Here is a 19,728-nt window from a genome sequence, read left to right as displayed (position 1 = left end):
AGTCGACTCCCCATCTTTTTCCGTCTTATTATTTAAGAAGAGACAGAGAATCAATTAACCTACGGTTAGCAGTTAACCGACGTTTGTGAAACTGGTCCTAAGACATCCGAGTATTTAACCGCGTCCGAAACTCGCGAAAATTCAAGGAACCAAATAAATCTGTCCCTTCACAATTAAAATAATCAGAGATCTTTTTCCGCAAAAGTGCAATTGCTCGAGCAGCTACATAATGATTACATGCCGCTGGTTCCGCGCTTCATCTTTGAATCGCTAAATGTCCTCGTTGACTGGCGATCTAGTAGAGGATGCAACTATCTCTTGGGTATTTATAACACGTCGTCATCCCCCGATAACGTTTCTCAGGCAAAAATCGCAACTGCCCTTACGAGCCTCGAGGCGACCCAACGTGTACCGGAGCGTATACCGCGGAGCAATCACGCAAATTAGCGTAATTCACATATAAAATTTTCTCTCTTCCTCTCTCCCGAGCGTTACGCACAGTCCCCTCGTGCCCGTCCGCAGCCTCTCGCCAGTTTCCTGCGGATCTTAACGGCACGGATCTCGTAACGTGACTCGATAATTACCGCAATCACGGGGAGCGCCCTTTCGTTATTCCGGCCATATGCCGCGGTCGACCGGTACACCCCGGAGGTACGAAGAGGCCCCCCCGAACTACCGACTGTAAAACTTCCTCCCCGAATGGCGTTGCTCCTTTTTTTCCCCCTCCTCGAGGGAATCTTCCCTCGAGGTGCCCCCAAAAACGAATCTCTCCGCGGCGGCGCCTGTCCAATTCCGCACTTGTCAATTGGAGCCTTCGGACGAGTCTCTCACGAGGAAAAAGAAGATACGCTCCGGCAAACACCGGCATGGCTGCAGATTACCCCCGAAATGCGTCTGGTATTTACGACAGTACCCTTTCGTCTCTCTAAAACGAGTTCCTGGGTACAAGGACCGCGAGTGAACCCGTTTCATTATGCGTTGGTAAAAACGGGGGAAGTTTCTCGGGTTAATATAAAATATATTTTATTTAGCAAACATTAACTCGCGCAACAAAGCTCTTGTAAAAAAAGGAAGATCGGCACGCATGAAACGCGTGTCGCCTCGATATCTTTTCCGATCTACAGACATACAGTACGATATACAAGTTTACGAGAGGAAACTTGTGCGGTTTTTATCGTGTTGCATCATTCTCGATTGAGCAAAATAGAATGTTATGCATATTTCAGTACTAGTTTAATTAGATAATCTAAACGAATAATCGCGTAAATTTCGAATTTGTACAAATAATTTTGAAAGTTTAAACCTTAAAGAATTTAGCCTAAAATAGCTATACGTTATTGAAAGGAAACAGAGCGATGCTTTTCAGCTGCAATTCTTGTATTTTTCTAGAATTACTAACTTTTGTAAGTAATCGTAACATAGCTAATTATTTTATAAAGGCACTTAGATCTTACATAAAGTAAATAACTGGCGGCCCATATAATTATCTGGCAGTTATCGCGCGATTCGATTAAGACTATTATTTTTACGAGTGAAACGATCTCGTTAAAATATAAAGCATGGAACCTAATAAAAGCAAGTAGCGAAATTGATCCTCACTTTGTTAATGCTAGTTCATCGATACGTTTTGACAATTTTCGAACTTACAAATTATTATACATATTCCTAAAAACTGAATGTTATTAGTGGAAAGCATTTTGTTTAATTAATTGAATAGTCTCATATGGATAAAATCTTACATATAATATTTAAACTTTTCTAGAATATATGATATAAAATCGTAATTGCAAAATATTACGATTTAAGTTTTTATACTACAAACTTCATTTTACAAAATAGTTGTATGATTCAAATTACGACAGGTAACAAAACCTATTCGTTGAAGCTTTGTACAAGTAAAGAAATATTAATCAATACACAAATTGTATCATCATTTATCATTAATAATTAATTAAACCGATGCCTTTCTAAATAAGTATGACAAACGCGGCACATTGACGTGAACAAAAAAAACGATGTTTTCTTCCCTTTTTATGTCCTGTGCTATTCTTATTTATTATATGCTTGTAATTATTTCTTTACCTATATAACTATAATTCTTTGCCATTTGCATTTTATTTTCCGAACCGATCGTTTAGTTCTTTCGACATAACGGCCAACAATTATATCTACTCTCCAAATCTCTTTCTCGCAATTTATCGCAAAAATTTTACGATTTTGATTTTGATTTTTTATCTGTCTCATTCGTATCATTACCTTTTACGAGTTTAATCTCGTCTGAATCGACCATTTTTTCGCTACGTTCCTCTTTCTGCTTGTTAAGACCGATGAATTTGGCTAACATATTCTGTCGAGAGCTTTCCGGAAATTGTTCTCCTCTCCCTACGGAGATTAAAGTCACCCGTTTAGGAGGTCTTTGTAGCGGTGGTAGTTTCGGTAGGGCGGAAATCTGGTCGGATTTTGATGACGACTCTTTCTTGGTCTCCTCTTGGTCGGGTTTCGCTGCCGATTGTTTCTGAATTTCTTCTTGGTCGGATTTCGATGTCGACTGTTTCTTCATTTCGTTCTGATCAGGTGTCGCTGTCGATTGTTTCTTTGCCTCTTCCTGGTCAGATTTCGCCAGTTGTTTCTTCAGCTCCTCCTGGGTTATTTTTTTAGTGAATTGAGTAATAAGTGATACGTATTTTTTCTCTTTTTCCTTTTCTTTTCCCTCGCCTTTCTCAATCTTATCGGCGACAATATTTTCAGTATCCTTTTTCCTATCTAGTGTCAAGATATATTTCCAGCGATTCGGCAAAGGTAACTCTACGCCAGGAAGATGCTGTTTCCGGATATCCTCCGAGACATACCAACAAGATTTGAGATGCATTGGTCCCTCTTCTGGACATGCTATCCTATCAGCAATTTCATTGATTTTCGATAATATACTAACTTTTGACAAATGGCCCCCGCCTTTTTTGCTCCAAAATGTCATAAACTCTTTCATAAGACCATGTCTACCGTGTCTGTTCCCATGCACCAATAGAATCAGATCGGGCAAAGCTTCGTCGGGGAACTTGGTCTTCTTTGCTCCTCTCACAGATTGTTGATGGATAGAAGTCTTGCATTCAGCATTAGCCGAAGTATCTTCTTCCGGTGATTCCGACGGAAATACTATCGGTATGCTGTTAACCCAAGCTTGCCGTGCCAACAAAAATTCCTTGATCTTTGGAGAGACTGAAACAAATTTAAACATGTAATTATAAATAATTATAAGTATAGATACATAATAATAGAATAATATTTAAACATTTTATATATAAAATATATATTTATATATAAAATAATGTATTATATAATGTATAAATAACAGACATATAACGTAACAGTAAACATATATGTAAATAAAATATACTCACTAAATGCCGGAAACGAATTGTCGGGTCCTTGCCAGATACATCCGACTATTTTTGGTTTAAGTTTGTATGTCTTCGCGTTTCTTTCAGCTTCGAATCGCTCTCCCAATATCTTCAGTTTCATTTTCTGTGTTTGTGGCGACTGTAACAGAAACATATGCTTTTCACTGGTTTGTATTTCTAAATAAAGATACGTATAAATAGTCTTCTCAACATCATCGTTATAATATACTTACCATATCCTCCATCTCTTCTTCATCAGCCTGCGCTTCTTCATCGGACAAATATCTAAATTACAATTTTCTCATTTAATTTCTAATGCGAAAAGATCCGCACAGATACGCAAAGATCAGAAGACACGAAGAATTTATTTATGTAATTATAAGTTTGTCCATTCAAGATACAGAGCGGACCAAAAGCGACGAATTTAATTGCTTTAATTCAGATTTAATTTGCTAATAGCGAGATGAGCACAGACTCTCTCTCCCTCTCTCTAAAATTATAATTTCCATCTCAGTAAGACAATCATTTGTCAAAGATTAATTATAATAAGCAATAATATTTATCGATATTGTATTTTGCTATTTGGACTATTAAAAAATGGTTTTTGATGCATTAAAGAAAATGTATCAATTTCAAAATATATCTCGCATTTATAATTTCATATAAGTTCATAATTTCGACACAATTTAATCGATGTCACTTACCCATGAGGAACCATGAATTCATTGTCGACGTCGTATTCGTTATCTTCCGGATTTTCCTCATCCTTCTCGTCGTCCGACCCTTTGAGGGACTCACCAGGTTCTTCCTCTTCCCATTCGTCATCGGAGTCAACTTCATAATCGAACCATTTCTGAAATAAGACATACGTGTTTCTTGCAGATACATTTAAACTGACCATATTTTTCTCCTACCGTTAATTCCTATGCATCCAAAGTTTTGTATAACAATTTTATTCTACACTTTCGAATTTGTCTCTTGCACAACTTTTTGTTACCAATTATATCAATAATGCGGTAAGTAGAGTAAAGATTCGAGCTCACAATTCACAATTCTTATGCGCAAATGTCATTCGCGTGCTCCCGATTAATTTAAATAATTCGACTATCTCGTGCGTTCTCGTGCTATCGTAGTTTTTCGTACATTGTCATCGGCTGGTTCATCTTCATTCGGTCACGACACAATGGAGTTTCAATTCGTCATGAATAAGCAGGACGTCGATATCAAAAGCGACTTCCTCGACGATATCGCGGCTTTGCAATCATCTCCGACGTGCCGGGCCTCACGCATTCCCCCGATTCTCTTAGTAACAAGGCTGTGGCCGGCCGCAGAACGTCCTATCAAAATGAAGATTCGAGTCGGTTCGTTTTTCCCGCGACGATCTCGGCGTTAATAAATGCCGTCCGATTGTTTACGCGTACCCGCCGATACGAGAGTAGAGTCGAAAAATAGAGATCCTCGCTCGCGAAAATATCGTAATGCTCTTCCCAGTCGAAGTATCGGTTCTTGACGGGTGTGACGTGATTATCATCGCGAGACGCACGACGATGTTCCGCGGTGTTACATCGGCATATTTTCGCGCTCAGTGAACAAATGGGAACGAATGCACCGAACAACATACCGCTCGTTGTTCGCGTGCAACCTGGTAGCTTGTTAAGTAGCTATTTTCACCTGCGCGTTCGCGACAGCATCCCGGAGTAGCTCGTCGAGTAGCTATTTTTGTGAAACGTTTTACTTTTATTTGCGTTGTACACGCGGCGTTCGCGTTAATATGGAACGAGTCGAATGCGCGTTCGAATTAATTATCGCTATTGCGTAGCGCTTATCATAGTTGCTTCTTTTGCGCGACAATAGTCGCGGCGTGTCCGGCGAAGCGCGATAATTCCCGGGATATAATTGAAATCAATTAGTTCGAAACGGTAATAAAACGCATCGCGGTAGTGCGCTATCCCTCGCCGAAAAGTCGATAAATTTTCCCCTCTCCCTCTCTCTCTCTCTTCCTCTTTTCTCTTTGCGCCGCGGCGCGAGATATTCTTTGTTCGATAAATCAACGTCGATTTCATCCCTACGTGAGCATCAATTACAAGACTCTTCTCGAGACATTAATTTATTATCGGGGAGAAACGTAATCTCACGGGCGATTGATACACTCGTCGCTGAGGCGAGTAACACAAAAACAATCGTCGGCTCATCACTAATAAACAAAAAAAGGAGAAGACCGAGAAAGAGTTCAAGCAGCTTTTGGCAGCAGTATGAAGGTACGTACGACGTCTCGTGAAGCGCGTAATTTATTATCAAGAATAAGGTGTCCCGGTTCCCAAAACGTATTTCTTACCAATTGCGAATTTTTGATCCTTTTCAAGCCGCTTTCACCTTACGCGCATCGAGGATATTTTCAATCGCAAGTGATTTAAAAACAACGCAACTTCAAATGTACCTTAAAATACTTTATCAAAATCTCGATTTGAGACGAAACTGTTGCTCAACATTGAAAACGAGCAAAAAATCATTATTATGAATTAAATTCACGATCGGGAAACATTAACTTCAAATTGACGAGAGTCCGCAGTTGAAAGGAAACGGGCTTAACTTGTGTGCGAGTTCTACAAAACGCGTTGTGAGAATCTTTCGGAAAATAATGAGAATAATCGTGACTATCGCGAACGCCATTGTACTTTCCAAATCTGTGCAGGTATTCAAAATTATTGTTTGTCTAAAAATCAGCAGCACGACTGGAGCGTCCGCGTTGTTCACTAATTTTACAATCAGCATTTTTACCATTGAAATCGATTCGGTGTCGCAGTCACTCCGATTAGAGGCGTGAAGAATTGAGAACAGATCTCTGCCGCACCACACCGAGAGAGCACCCTTCGCGCGTACGCACGCACGCACGTACGCGCGCACGCATACACACACGAATGAAACCGAAAGGATGCAACACGTCCAAGAAGAAAAGCGCAGTTATCGGCCCGAGGGTGCGATGGATACGCTCTACGTTGCACCGATGCACGCGGCGAGAAGCGTCGTACATTATTTACAGCGTGTTGTCGCCCGGCGGGCCATCTGTAATGGCTGTTTTATGCCCCATTAAGATTACGACCGGTGCTCCTCGTCGTGGATATACCGTAAGATTAGACGGCCCGGCAATCGAACTGATTTATTCCCCGAATATTCGGAGGGATTATTGCTAGACTCTCTGCACTTTGTCACCGAGTTAGCGTGACGACGGTGTTCCGCATGGAAATTGGAGAACGCTGCTCCACGTGACCTGTCATCATCGTCGATGATTGACTTTGCAAAACTTAGGAGCTTGTCAAATTGCGGTTTGATGGGCCAACGGTTATATATATATATATATATATATATATATATATATATATATATATATATATAAAGAAATGTTACTTTAGAAAAATCGATTTATGTATAGCACTTGAAAAATTCGACAATACTCTAAATTTATTCCCGCGTATAAAATTTCTGACTGGCGTCAAGCAGCTGAGGCTAATTTGTCGTAAAATGTGACGGTCCTCTTAATTAAGCGTGTTAATATAAGCGGGGTCGAGTTTTTTAATTTCCCAAATGAGATGACACGCGCGCAACGCAGCGTTTCGCGCTGCTCATAGTGACGCAGGATCTAAAATGCGTCTCTCGCAAGATAAACGCGCGTGTTATCGCCGAACCCATAAATTTCATGCAAAACGGATTATTGCCAATCATCGGCTGATACGTTAATTACAGTATACACGTTAAGAAGCGTATAATGTCACTTTTGAGAGTGCACGTTCGTACGATCTGCAATGCAAGACGAATAACGCGAATCCTTTCTCGCACAATGTTCGTTCGCGTACAAAAGTAGAGTCCGCTTAAATCCGCGTAAACCTCAACGGAAATATTTACTCTCTAAAAGTCAATCGGTGAATCATCACTGAAAACAGCGAATATTCACTGTTTTCAGCGAATAATCCGGTGCTACACTTACAACTGTTTTCAGTGATAACGCACCGATTGACTTTTAGGCCCAGTTTCACAGTGGCTAGTTAGCTCAACTAGTCGCTAAGTATCGATGCCAACCACTGATGCAAAATTCGGTAAGCTATTTACAAGGTTACATATATACGCGTGCGTTTGACGCAACTTGCGCATTCTCTCCTCGAAACGGGGGAAGGAGGGCATTTGTATCCGACTCCGGATAAAAAAGATATTTAAAATTAGTTTGGATTCAACCTTCAGAGGGAATCAAATCGAGCTGCCTGACAAGAACCCGCGATGCGATATACGGCAGCCGATGAAAATTGATACCTGATATATGGCGCCCGGGTACTGAAAGGGTTAAAGCTGCGCACGTGAGTTGCGAAAGCGCGATGTTCGCGGAATATTACGTAGCGTATACGAACGTCAGTGTGAGATATCGTTCCTCCGAACACAATAAAACACGAAATCAATCCGATATCCGTGCGTGCCAGCGGATTAGATGTCGATATAACTATGGGCATCTCTATCCCGGGATACCTCCGTTTTCTTTTTGGTTTTGTTACAATCTCTAATTAACCGTGTTTCGTTATGTACTATATTGTTACGTTATTTATGTCATTATTCTATATTATTTGTGTTATTTAGTTGTCATTATTCCGTATACATCTTTATGTTATTATATCACAGACGAATAATGTATCTATTTTGTATCTTGCTTGAGATTAGATATCCTTCAAAACTCGATTACTGCGTATGCTTTTACGAAGTAACAGGTTCAAAAAAAAAACAACAAAAGCTTCTAAGAAACATTTTAAGCACTTTCTCAGACGTTTTCTTAGGCTCTTACGTAGTTTGTGGGCCGCGATAAAGGCACCTTGAAATTACGTATAACATAATAACGTAACTTTAAAGTGGAGTGCTCCTCTCTCGGAGGAGAGAATAATTTTATTTTCTCGCACTTTTCCCCCCTCGCCCCGGCTTCATTCTCGAAACGGACGCGAGTGCAACGGATCCGAGCACTCGCGAAGATATATCGGATCGCTCGCGGTCGCCAGATAATAAAATGAATCCGCCAGATAAACTCGCCACCGATGGATCACTGTGTCGTCACTGAGCCGTGGTCTGTTTTTCATAACGCACCACGTAAAACCGTGATAACTGTACCTTTTAGCGCCGCTCCCCTAATCTAAAACCGAATATCCGCGCCAACAGGCGCCGAATTCTCGTGGAAATAAAAAAAGCGACGGAATTTACAACCTCGATATTACATCTCTTTACAGAGATACAGTACCGCTGGTATTTCGTATACACGATAACGTTATTGTATGGAAAAAAAACCAATGTTTTTATTTCCACGTGCTCGTAGCGGTTAATGCAATTAGCTTGTAAAACAGAATCGTAGTTGCTCTACGACGCTTCGGAATCACAGCTATGAAAAATTACCACTGACACCGCTGATCGTTTAATCTCGAGATTGACGTGAAGATAGCGTCGGAGCGTTTATCATCGCTTCGGGATGCAGCGGGAAGACGCCGCAACATGTGAGGATGTTTAATCCCGAAGACCGTTTACTACGTATTTAATATTTCAGGCGGGGTGTCTTACATCCCATCGGCTCTTAGAGAACGCCGACTACGTTCAAGGATATAGAGACCACGAGAGATAATATACCTGGCACAAGTGACCCGAATTTAAGCCAACCGTTACAGTAATAGGCCGCATTAATGCATGTAGTGGTGCCAGCGACTGGATGATTTTCCGTTTTTGTTTAGATTCCCGCTCTTAAGGCCCGTGTCCACGATGCTAGAACTTGGACCAAGTCCTTTACACGAGAAAAAAAAATGTAGCTGCCGTAGCTGAAAACTGCACGTGGTAACTAAATTTCAGTCGTAAAATATGGACGGTTAATATTTAGTTGCGATAGCTAAAATTTTGCTACCGTGCCTATTGTATTAGGTGCGACAGCAAACCGTTTGCCGTGGCTTAGAAATTTGTATAGTTATGGCAGCAAGATACTTTTAGCCAATCATGATCAGCTATGGTTATAGCGAAAATTTTGTTCTCAGTGTATCGATTTTTATCAAATGTTATACCAGAGTTAATTTAATAGAAAACGTTGAGGACAAATTACTTGCGAAACGCGCGATTCATATATCTTTGCTTTCTTTAACTCCCTCACGATCGCGTCAAGATCGATTCCGGGCGAGTCGAAAGAACACCGAGAGATGAACCGAGTTTCTGAAGAATCTTATAGCCGGGCGTCGGATTAATCTCACCTATGTGGTGTTATTTTCCGATCAGCCGCGGTTTCAAGCTCGAATCGTCAAATATGTGCAACGTTGCATATCTAAGGTCAACCTCGTACCGATAAACGAGCGATTGAACTCCTAATGGCGATGGCTCTCGGGTGAGACACCTTTATCGGGTCCCGTGTCGCGTTCTAGGTCAAAGCCATTAGCGAAACGCAACGCGCTGCGCGCGAAATGATCGACTCGCGTTTCGACTCTTCTTCTTCTTCTTCTCAACGGTAATTTGGAAAGATTCCATCCGGGTCAACAGCTCGCGACCGATACTACAGACAAATTTTCGCAATCGGAAAACAACCGTGTAAATTTGGACACTGTATCGCCGTGACGATACTTCTCATTAGTGATCAATGGTTTCTGAATACTGTATGTTTTACACGTAAAAAACGCGATGCAAATGTTCGCATACAAGTATTATATAATATAAAAATACTTCAAACCTATATCGTTGCAAGGGAGATGCTACAAAAATCTGTAGAAAACCTTATACTTCTTATTAATTGATTTGTACCGCGAGAGAAAATTCGTATCTCGCATATTTTCGAATATAAAATATCTTGGCAGCGTTCGGAAAAATTAATGTCTCGGTTGTACTATGTGAGCTTCCACCAATAACATATATTTTATAAATGTATGCAACAATGTAAAGATATAAAAATCTGCATGAGAGAATACGTTTTAATTACTATTTAATTTACATACCCTGAAAAAATTCTAAAATGTTGGAAAAAGTTCGTATTCTTTTACTGCGAAAAAGTCCTCGTCCTGAAAGGGTTAATCTTTTGCGTTGCGCAAAAAGATCAAGTATTTTGTTCTTCATTTCAATTTACGCTACCGTAGATAATTATGATTCACTAAAACTATTTTGCTGCCATAACTATAAACTTCCAAATCACAGCAAACTGTCGCGCCTAATACAATAGGCACAGTAGAAAAATATTAGCTATCACAACTAAATATTAGTCCAGATTTTACAACTAAAATTTAGTTACCACGTACAGTTTTCAGCTACATTTTTTCCGTGCAGACCCGAAAAGTACAGTTTGTCGATTGTAATCGCATACAAATTCAGATGTTTGAAGAATTATACGGTTAAAGATCCACGTGTGATACATTCCTAAACATTTTTGCGGCATTTTATAGCAATAATATCATCCAGCGAAGTTGTTAAAAATTTCCTTAACGTTCCCCGAGTCGCGATATTTCAAAATACTTGTGTGCATGTACAACTGGTCGAAACGGGCCCAGCAGCCTGCTCTCCTCGGATTACATCATGAACTGAAATTGTCAATATATCTGACAGCCACGTGCACGACAGCCTAACAGTATCCTCGAGACATCCCCGAAGACGAGGAGAGAGGGTTGAGAGATACATACATACTCTATCTCTCTTTTTTTCCAATCTGCACGGCGGCGCGACGCGATTCGTTCGGCGAAATCGGCGCTGATAGCCAGCATCCCAGCATCGCGATTATCCGGCGCGCTGTTCGATTAATTTGCATCTCGAGGGACCGTAAATAAACGGGCTAACTGCCCGATCACTACGGATGGGATCAAGTTCGATGTGTACCGACGCGAGTCGCGAGCCAACTTCAACAGCCGAGTTTCGTTTCGTAAGACAAGTAACGATTATAGTAAAAACGTGCGTTTAGTTTATTGTAAAAAGAATTACTACCCTAGCACAAGTTGATGCTATAAGATTTGAAAACTTTAATATTTTAACGAGAGAAATTGTTGTGAATTGAGTCCTCGAAAGAGTGAGAACAAGATCGGCCCCATTTGTTTTTCGCATTCGATTTTCGTCACAAAGCAGGCACCAAACGAAAAGTCTCGTCAGCTGATTACAGATATACCCGTCTCAGAGTGTACCTATTTAACGTTCCAAAGATAAAATTCGAAAATTCCTAGGGTGTAAGCGATGAAGTCGACATACACCAATCATTTGTTCGGAATGGAAACCTTTGGAGCCCGATATCTCTGGAACGTTAAATAGGTACACTCTGAGACTGACATACCTGTAATTAGCTTGACGAGGCCTTTCGTTTGGTAGCTACTTTGTGACAAAAATCGAATGCGAAAAAAATAGGGCCATTCGTCTATGGACACTTGTTCTCACTCTTTTTGAGAATCCGAAACACTAACTTTTGTTTACAGAAAATACGGGGAAAAAAACATGACCATGACTGATTATTTAGGTACACGTGACTGTCATATTGTTGCCACGAAAAACTTGAGGTAGAATCTTCCGGTCAGATTCTCCTCCTGGCTGTCCTCTCGTTATCTTCTCGTATTCGTCCTTTTCCAAACAAAAACTTTGGAAAACAATGTGTATCTGGGACAATGGTCCTTTACCTCTCTTCAATACTTCATTTCACAATCTTGACTGACCATCTTCAAAAATGATTGATGATCGTCTTTAGGTCAAGAAAGAATTTTAGTGAACCATTAAGGAAAGTCAAGTTCAAAGTCAAATATTTCATTTCATCCTTGACGGAAAAAAGAATAAAGCAACAAGGGATTTCCGTTGAGAATGCTGGTGTTGGCGTTCTGGCAAACCGCGATCGCGGGTCCCTGGGGATCGGTGACGGCGCCGAGTGGTACAGACCAGCTTATCTCTCTTTACCTCAAGGGAGCCGTGCACCACGCACCGCACTATTTCGTCACACGCTCTCGTCGACGTCTTCCCACTTGGAGAATTCGACCACCAGTTGCAGTCCCGACACGACTACCGATCGGTCGTCACGAGCGGATCTACGGATCTTCCGATCTCGCGTAAACCCTCTGTCCTCGCGCGACGTTCGGACACGCGCGGGATTTCGAAGGTGTACTCGCCACGATCGACGTTCCGCTGCCGGTTTTTATCGTGGCTCCGCAGGGACCACCAAGTCTCTCCAGCAAGAAAGGATCGCGGATGTGACGCTGTCAGATTTCTCGTGACGCTTCGCGACATCGACACCGGTTCTCCGTCGCAAAGACACAAATTGTATAAGATATCATGCGATTTTAGTAAAAGTGATTCTTAGCCTGATTTATCGTGCTAAATATACCGCGAGCAGCCGCCGAGGTCTGTCTTTGTTAGCTCCACGCGAATCATGACGATCGACAAATAGATTCTCACGTCGATATCGGAAAACCACGGCTGAGTCAATCTTGGGGAGCAATCATGTAAACGTCGAGTGGAGTCATTGTTCTGAAAGTTTTGGTCGCGCGCGGTCACCGAGATTCGTATATGAGAAGCGCACTTTCTGAGATCGGCTCCAGTCGTACTATTGATTCTCTCGACATCATGATCGAGGAAACCACGACATTCGATGTGAGTACACGGCGCAGCGCGATGCCGCATTTAATTGCTGCCTAATTACTTAATATCTACTTGTATGTACTTAGCGTTCGACGATATCATACACGTCTATTCTTGCGTCGCCTAGAAATTGTATTCCGTATAATCGTCTGGATCGTAAGAACGGGATATCGGTGGATTTCTATCGAGAGCGCCGATATCGAGTTCAGACCTGAAGCAGCTTGGAAACGTCTATTTTCTTCCGCAGATGATGGACGAGCTACTGTTTTCCGCTTTTGGCCTGACGATGGACACCGGCATCGAGAAACAGCTATTTTCCCTATCTAGGGCGGACGTAACTAGCGATTACGAAGTCTCGCGTATCACCCCGCTTAGCGATGATTTCGGATTATTCGACAGTCAGTTGAGCATGATAAATCCGACAGATAGTTACACCGACTTAACTTGTTCCCCGCAATCGTCTTGGAACGACTGGTCGACCGCCAATACACCCACATCTTCAGGTACTGCTTTTCTTCATACACAAATATATAATGTAAACAGGCACTTGTGCAGAAACCGATAAATGCAACTAAAGTCAACAAACTATTCCCGTTTATCGCGAGAGAATATTCGCTCAGACCCTTGTTAGGAAAACATTCTAGACTTTACGCGATCAGAAGTGGGCCACCCTTCTTATTCAGAATTTTTCTGAAAATGTACGCTGAACAATCACAGGTTATTTGAGCGAACTGAACGAATTGGATTCGGAGCTGGATTGGTGTCTGGAGAAGAGCTGGGACTCCGGTCTACCGGAAAGAACGCCGCTGTGCACCGCAGGATGCGAGGGGTTTCTGCACTTGCCGCCTCTGCCGAATCCGCAACAGACGCCGCAATATGAAGAACCGCTGCTGGTACTCGGCATCGATTTACGAACGTTGGAGAACACATTAGGGACAAGTACGATAGGTACATCCGAGAGGATCGGAATAGCATCCAAGTATTTAATCGGAGTACTGAGGCGACGGGAATTTCTTTTCAGTTGTGACGCAAAGAAATAACTATTCATTCTCCGATCGCTTGAGAATACGATGCTGTACCATTTAAAATGCATCGTTTCAACGATCATAAAGACGATTAACAATGCGGTCTGGATTTGCAGATTATAACAACAACCAGTTAGACGACGGTCTTCTAATCTCGTCAGCAGCTACTGCCGCTCTAGCAACCCACGATTACACCAACCGTAGCTTAGCAAATGCGTCCGAAGATCGATGCTTCCCGTGTACCTACCAAGGATGTTTAAAAGTAATTTTGATACTAGATCTATGTATCATATTAATAGCTATTTTATCGGTTGTTTTACGCTGAATATTCTAAGCCCTTTAAGAAAATAAAATTAATCAAGTTTTCCACGGAAGATCAAGAATATGAACAATTTTTGATTGGTTCTTAAGAACTTGAAGATCGAATCCTGGTTAAAATATAATATCTTTTTCTCCTCGTTGCAGGTATACGCCAAGGCGTCCCATTTGAAGGCTCATTTACGACGACACACCGGCGAGAAACCGTTCGCGTGCACCTGGGCCGGTTGCGTATGGCGTTTCAGTCGGTCAGACGAACTGGCGAGGCACCGACGATCGCACTCGGGCATTAAACCGTACTCGTGCGAGATGTGCTCGAAAAGATTCGCGCGTAGCGATCACTTGGCCAAGCACCGTAAGGTACACCGGAAAAATGCCTACCCGTTGTTCCATGGAGCTAGAGGACTACGTGGCGGCAAGATGAACGTTTTACCGTCGTAAATCTAAGACACCCCCACCTTCCGCCCACTCTCGCGCCTTTGCGAATTTTCTTCTAATTAATAAAGCAAGCCAAAGTTTATCATAAGAACATAAAACGACGCCACAACTATAGCTCTCCTATATAAATTGACAAATAAGGTACTTAAACTGATTCCATGTAAAGGTAATTTCATATACAAGGTACAACTCGTGCGAAATGAATGGTATAGATTAGTGGTTCTTAACATTTCCGGCGGCTAATCCTCCTTGGATTCTTAAAATAATCTTAACACACCTATCTGCGTTCCTGTTCAAGAACCACCGATATTAACTCTAACGAAACGACATAATGTTAAGACGACCGTAAAGATTATTATATACATTTTTGAGCTAAATGTATGCCCAAAATATTTTCTGATTGCAAAAAGAAAGCAAAATTGGCGCGAAAAGTTGCGTTAAATTTAATGAGAGATTTATTTAACCTAGTATTAGTACGACTAGTCCCTATTGGCGGCAGTTACTTCAATACACAATTCACAATAAATAATGAAATAACATTCCCACAAAGAACGTTGGTACACGAATCATTTTATTAATTCTTACCTCGTCTTTCGTAAACGGCCGCCGAGAGTTTAGAACGCTACTTCGTTTCCGCCACGTGCCCCAATACGGAGGACGACGGTTTTCCTTGAACTGCAGTAATTTTGGCCGGTGCTTCTCCAAATTATGCGTGCCCGTTATTATGTTAGAACTGCCGTCGTTGTCCTCGTCTGTAAACAATCAATTATATTCGTTAAAACATTTAACGAACGATACCAAAGGATTTGTATTATAAACGTAATTTTACTGTAAACGTGTTTTTACCTAGAAGGACGATATCATCATCCTTCGCTATGTCGTCCTTTGCTTCGAGCGGCCACGTTTTGGAGGAAGTACGCGTCAAAATCCTTCTTCTTCTGATATCCTCGAGGTACAATTCGGTTCCATCTACATCTGCATCTGCATTGCGCTTATTATCTAACAATAATTTATCGTGGTCATTCAACTTCCTTCGACAGACCGGGGCGACTCTCATGTCAGCCTTTATTTCGAAAGGCATAAAATTTTTCACTTCAACCACACTCTCTTCGTCCGCCGATTTAGCCTCTTGCTTCTTAGAGACGAAAAAGCTGGCAAAATTCGAGGCAGCTTTCTGCTTCTTGCGCTCGACTTCCAATCGTTCCTCTTCTTTTCTTCTCTTCTCTTCTTCCCGCTTTTTCCTCTCTTCTTCTCTAGCCTCCTTTTCTTTTTGTTTTTGTCTAGAAATAAGTGACTTTTAATATAAGCGTACAACGCAAAATGTGCAAATAAGATACAGCTACTGTTCTTACTCATTCTCCATTTGCTTCCTAAGTTCCTTTAATTTCTTTTCCTTATTCTTCTGTTCCTTTTCCATTTTCTCCCTCTCTTCTTTCTCCCTCTGTTTCTCCGCTCTCTCCCTTCGCCGATTTGCTTTTTCTTCCTCCCGTTTCTTTTCTTTCTCCTAACACACGAAAAATAAAATATAATTGAACAATATGTACAATATATAAAAACAACTGATTCACACGCAATACAATCAGCTTTATAATTTAATAAATTTATTGTATAAATAAACAAATAAAATTTAAATTTCTTCTATACACATACATACCATTTTTAATTTTAGCTTCTCTTCCTTTCTCCTAGCAATTTCCCGCCTCTTTTCCAATTGTTTCGGTGTTAATGTTTTAATTTTACTCTTCGCCTCTTTGTTAGTTTTCGGAGTAACAGAAGTTGCAGATTTGTCAGTCGTTTCCTTACTCGTTACTGATTTGTCCAACTCGCTCGAGGTCTCATTATCCGACGATAGCATAGTAATATCACAGTCTGATTCCTGAAGAGAGAGCTCCACACTTTTACCAGTGAGACAATCATCCGTTTCACTCAGCCGAGACGTATCTTGCAATTCAGACTGATCCAACGACGTATCCGAACTCTCGTTCAATCGGATCTTACTTTCTCCCTTGTGCGCGGGTGTGTTCTGACAGTCCTTTTTGTCCTTTAATTCCGATAAATTATCACCACCGCTAATATCAACTTCTTCGACCACTCTGTCCGTTCTTTTGAGGAACTTAGTTAAGGCACCAAGTTTCTGTTGAGATTTATCCAGCTTCTTGTCCTTCCCTAGACCACCGCTTTTAGCCGTGCCATCGTCTTCCCTGCTCTTCTGCGTATCGCCTTGCTCCTTTTTCTCGTCATCCGACGTCAAGATTTCGGCGGTGTCGTCGTTGCTGTCCCGCTTTATTTCGTCCGCATCTTCTTTCTTCTCATCTCTGACCAAGTTCTCTTTCGCCGCAAGCTTCACCACCTTGGAGTTCTTGGCTCCTACCACCGGCGATATTATCTTCCGCTTTTTCTTGTTAAGCACGTTGTCCGCGCTGCTTGGCGATTTCGAGGAACTCAGCATTTGAAACGGCAGTTGTGCTGAAATAACGAGCAGCTATTAAATACCTGCGCCGTGACGCGACGTACGTCGTAAGAAGATCCAAGTACCTTGTCTCATTTTCTTCTTCTTCGCGGGCGTGACCGCATCTACCAGGCAATCGACGTCGTCTGTCGAAACGTCCATACTTTTCATTTGTCAAACCTGGAACACGGTACGAGCCTCGTTACCTTTTGCCCCTTTGTTCTATCGAGGAATGTTGAAATTACAGAAACCGAGGCGGCGCGTTCTCGCCGAATGACGATCGAACTGGCAAAACTTACCTCGCAATTTCCGAAGTAGCGGGACGATCAGCACATTTCCTCGGGCGTTATTGCGGATCTGTCAGCGCGGTCTCGTCGCTATAACCTAAACGAGAACCGGGGCAAACGATTCGCCGGGACGGTTCGGCCGATCGTGGCGGAGGGACGCGTCGTCGCACTGGACCGCGAGGGAATTGCGAGCCGAGGGACGCGTAATTTTCGGCGACGTTTAAACGAACGCCGCGTTAAACGGCACGCAGACCGCACATCGCCGATGCCACAGTCCTGACGAAATCCGCGGGAAAACGCGCGACGAAAGAGACAACTTCACGCGACACGTTCTCGATCTGAAGTGCCGCTCGCGCAGGGGCGCCAACGTCGATCACGTTCGCGCCAAAAATACAATTTTCACGGGGTGACGCGCTAGGAAAGTAGCACAGATTACTTTTCAATCTTAAGGATGTATCTGAGCTATTTCAAAATAGTACCAAATTGATGAAACTTCGGGAAACACTTCCTTTGTTATCTGTAATATACTGAAAAAATTTTTAAGTAGATTTACTAAATCGTTAGAGAGTAATTATTATTTCAATTATGTCTGATTTTACACGTGTTCTTGTGGGAAACGCAATTTTCTTGAACGAAATGAGTAATAAAGTATAGAAAAAATAGTACCAAAATTTTAATTTTTTTTATACATATAGACCACGAATTATTGGAACTTTGTGCAAAATTCGATTAGGTTTCACAACACGGTTTAGGAGAAATTAATTATTATTCATGACAATTTTGCGGTTTCTGTAATATGTCAATTACTGGACTGTGGAAGTGCGGCAACGTCGCAATCAGCTCAGTCTTTTCTTCTCGCACAATTTGAACTTTTTTTCTCAAAAATCCACATCTTTGTTGCGCAAGTCTCTTTCGATACGTACTTTCACTAATTATTCTACCTTTCCACCGATACATTTTTGTGGCTTTTGACATTGTGATGCAGGACTAAACAGAGGTTAGCTCGCAATGTCAAAAGTGCATTGCTATCAACCTTCAAGCCATAAACTTAAATCGCGCTGTTGCCACGCTTAACCCGTTTCATCGAGGGTCAGATATTAATATTAATAACAAATAATATTTATAGTTATTGTTTAAATAATGCATATTTACCTTTTTAACTATATTCCAATTACTTTTATGAGGGTATGGATGAATGAGTGGTTAAGGAATTTTTGTAAACCAAGTCCCACTTTCTGGCTGTAAGCTAAAGGTAATAAAGCATATATATATATATTCCAATTACTTTTTCTGTATTACACTGCTAAATAATGGTGTTAAATAAATAAGAAATTTGATGTTCTAAGGTTGAATTCAGAGCATTTTCACTGCCAAAAGTTTTATTGTAAAAAGTTGCAAAATGGCAAATAAACCTAATAAAGTGCTGAAAAATGTGAAAAATAACTTTTTAAAAATAAATATATTATGTTAGTTACCATTTATATCAGTTATCACTAGGTTTACTGCACGTTTAGCATAGATATGCCAGTTTTTCGAATTTGGGGGATTTTTGTCAATGATTGTATCTCAGATACATCCTTAAAAGGCCCGTATTCTGGACCTCGAAAAGTGGCTAATAAGTCTTCTGACTACTGGCTACAAGTCACTTTTAGAAGCGCTTTTACCGACGAAAGAGCATCTAGAACACGGGCCAAAATCTCTTCCTTAAATCTCTACAATGACATTAAAGCTGCGAGCAATCTGTCGCTTCAAATGCTACCAAGTATTCTTCTTCTCTTTTCTTTCGGTGAAGACAGAAAGAGAGGAGAACCGCGTCGAAGCGCTTGCGGAGGCAGCTTGATCGCAGTCTAAGGCCGGTATTCATAGTCAGATCTTGTATTCAAGGCCGTCTTAGGATCATCTTTAGATACTCCGTAGCCAATGAAATGTTCCATACAGAATCTTTAGATAAATTCAAGATTGTCTTGAATAGAAGATCCGACTATGAATACCGGCCTTAGGCCGGTTCTTAGTCGATTCTTATTTCAAAATCATCTTGAGTGTTGTCTTAAGAAGCTAATACGGCTCTGCGATTGGTTAAAAACACATTAAGAGTATACTTAAGATGATCTTAAATATAAGAACGGACTATGAATACCGGCCTAAGATCGGTATTCGTAGTCGCATCTTATATTCAAGACCATCTTAAGATCATCTTTAGATACCCCATAGCCAATGAAAGGCACCATACA

At 41.3% G+C, this 19,728-nt stretch overlaps 2 protein-coding genes across 4 annotated transcripts; one reads left to right on the top strand and one right to left on the bottom strand.

Moving 5' to 3' along the window:
* Positions 1–994: 994 nt before the first annotated feature.
* On the bottom strand, positions 995–18,119 carry LOC105565328 (chromatin assembly factor 1 subunit A-B). Its single transcript, XM_012018426.1, has 10 exons — positions 17,510–18,119; positions 17,297–17,390; positions 16,416–17,227; positions 16,114–16,265; positions 15,608–16,041; positions 15,347–15,513; positions 4,103–4,251; positions 3,632–3,683; positions 3,399–3,537; positions 995–3,216 (listed from the first exon to the last, which is right to left on the bottom strand). Exons 2-10 carry the CDS (start codon positions 17,379–17,381, stop codon positions 2,210–2,212), a joined length of 2,997 nt encoding a protein of 998 aa, XP_011873816.1. The 5' UTR covers positions 17,382–17,390; positions 17,510–18,119; the 3' UTR covers positions 995–2,209.
* On the top strand, positions 4,692–15,312 carry LOC105565327 (Wilms tumor protein homolog). 3 transcript variants are annotated; one of them, XM_012018425.1, is made up of 5 exons: positions 4,692–5,656; positions 13,228–13,483; positions 13,698–13,928; positions 14,122–14,267; positions 14,471–15,312. In XM_012018425.1, exons 1-5 carry the CDS (start codon positions 5,651–5,653, stop codon positions 14,762–14,764), a joined length of 933 nt encoding a protein of 310 aa, XP_011873815.1. In that variant the 5' UTR covers positions 4,692–5,650; the 3' UTR covers positions 14,765–15,312. The 3 variants fall into 3 exon arrangements, with proteins under 3 accessions (XP_011873815.1, XP_011873814.1, XP_011873813.1); XM_012018424.1 differs by lacking the exon at positions 4,692–5,656 and adding an exon at positions 12,404–12,992 and having other exon boundaries at positions 13,698–13,919; XM_012018423.1 differs by lacking the exon at positions 4,692–5,656 and adding an exon at positions 12,408–12,992.
* Positions 18,120–19,728: the final 1,609 nt, after the last annotated feature.

This window comes from Vollenhovia emeryi, unplaced genomic scaffold (genome assembly GCF_000949405.1).
Source record: "Vollenhovia emeryi isolate VEMERY1.0 unplaced genomic scaffold, V.emery_V1.0 DF939153.1, whole genome shotgun sequence".
In the NCBI taxonomy this organism is placed as follows: Eukaryota; Metazoa; Arthropoda; class Insecta; order Hymenoptera; family Formicidae; genus Vollenhovia; species Vollenhovia emeryi.
Note: the sequence above shows the minus strand (reverse complement) of the source record. Positions and strands in the feature narration are given on the sequence as shown.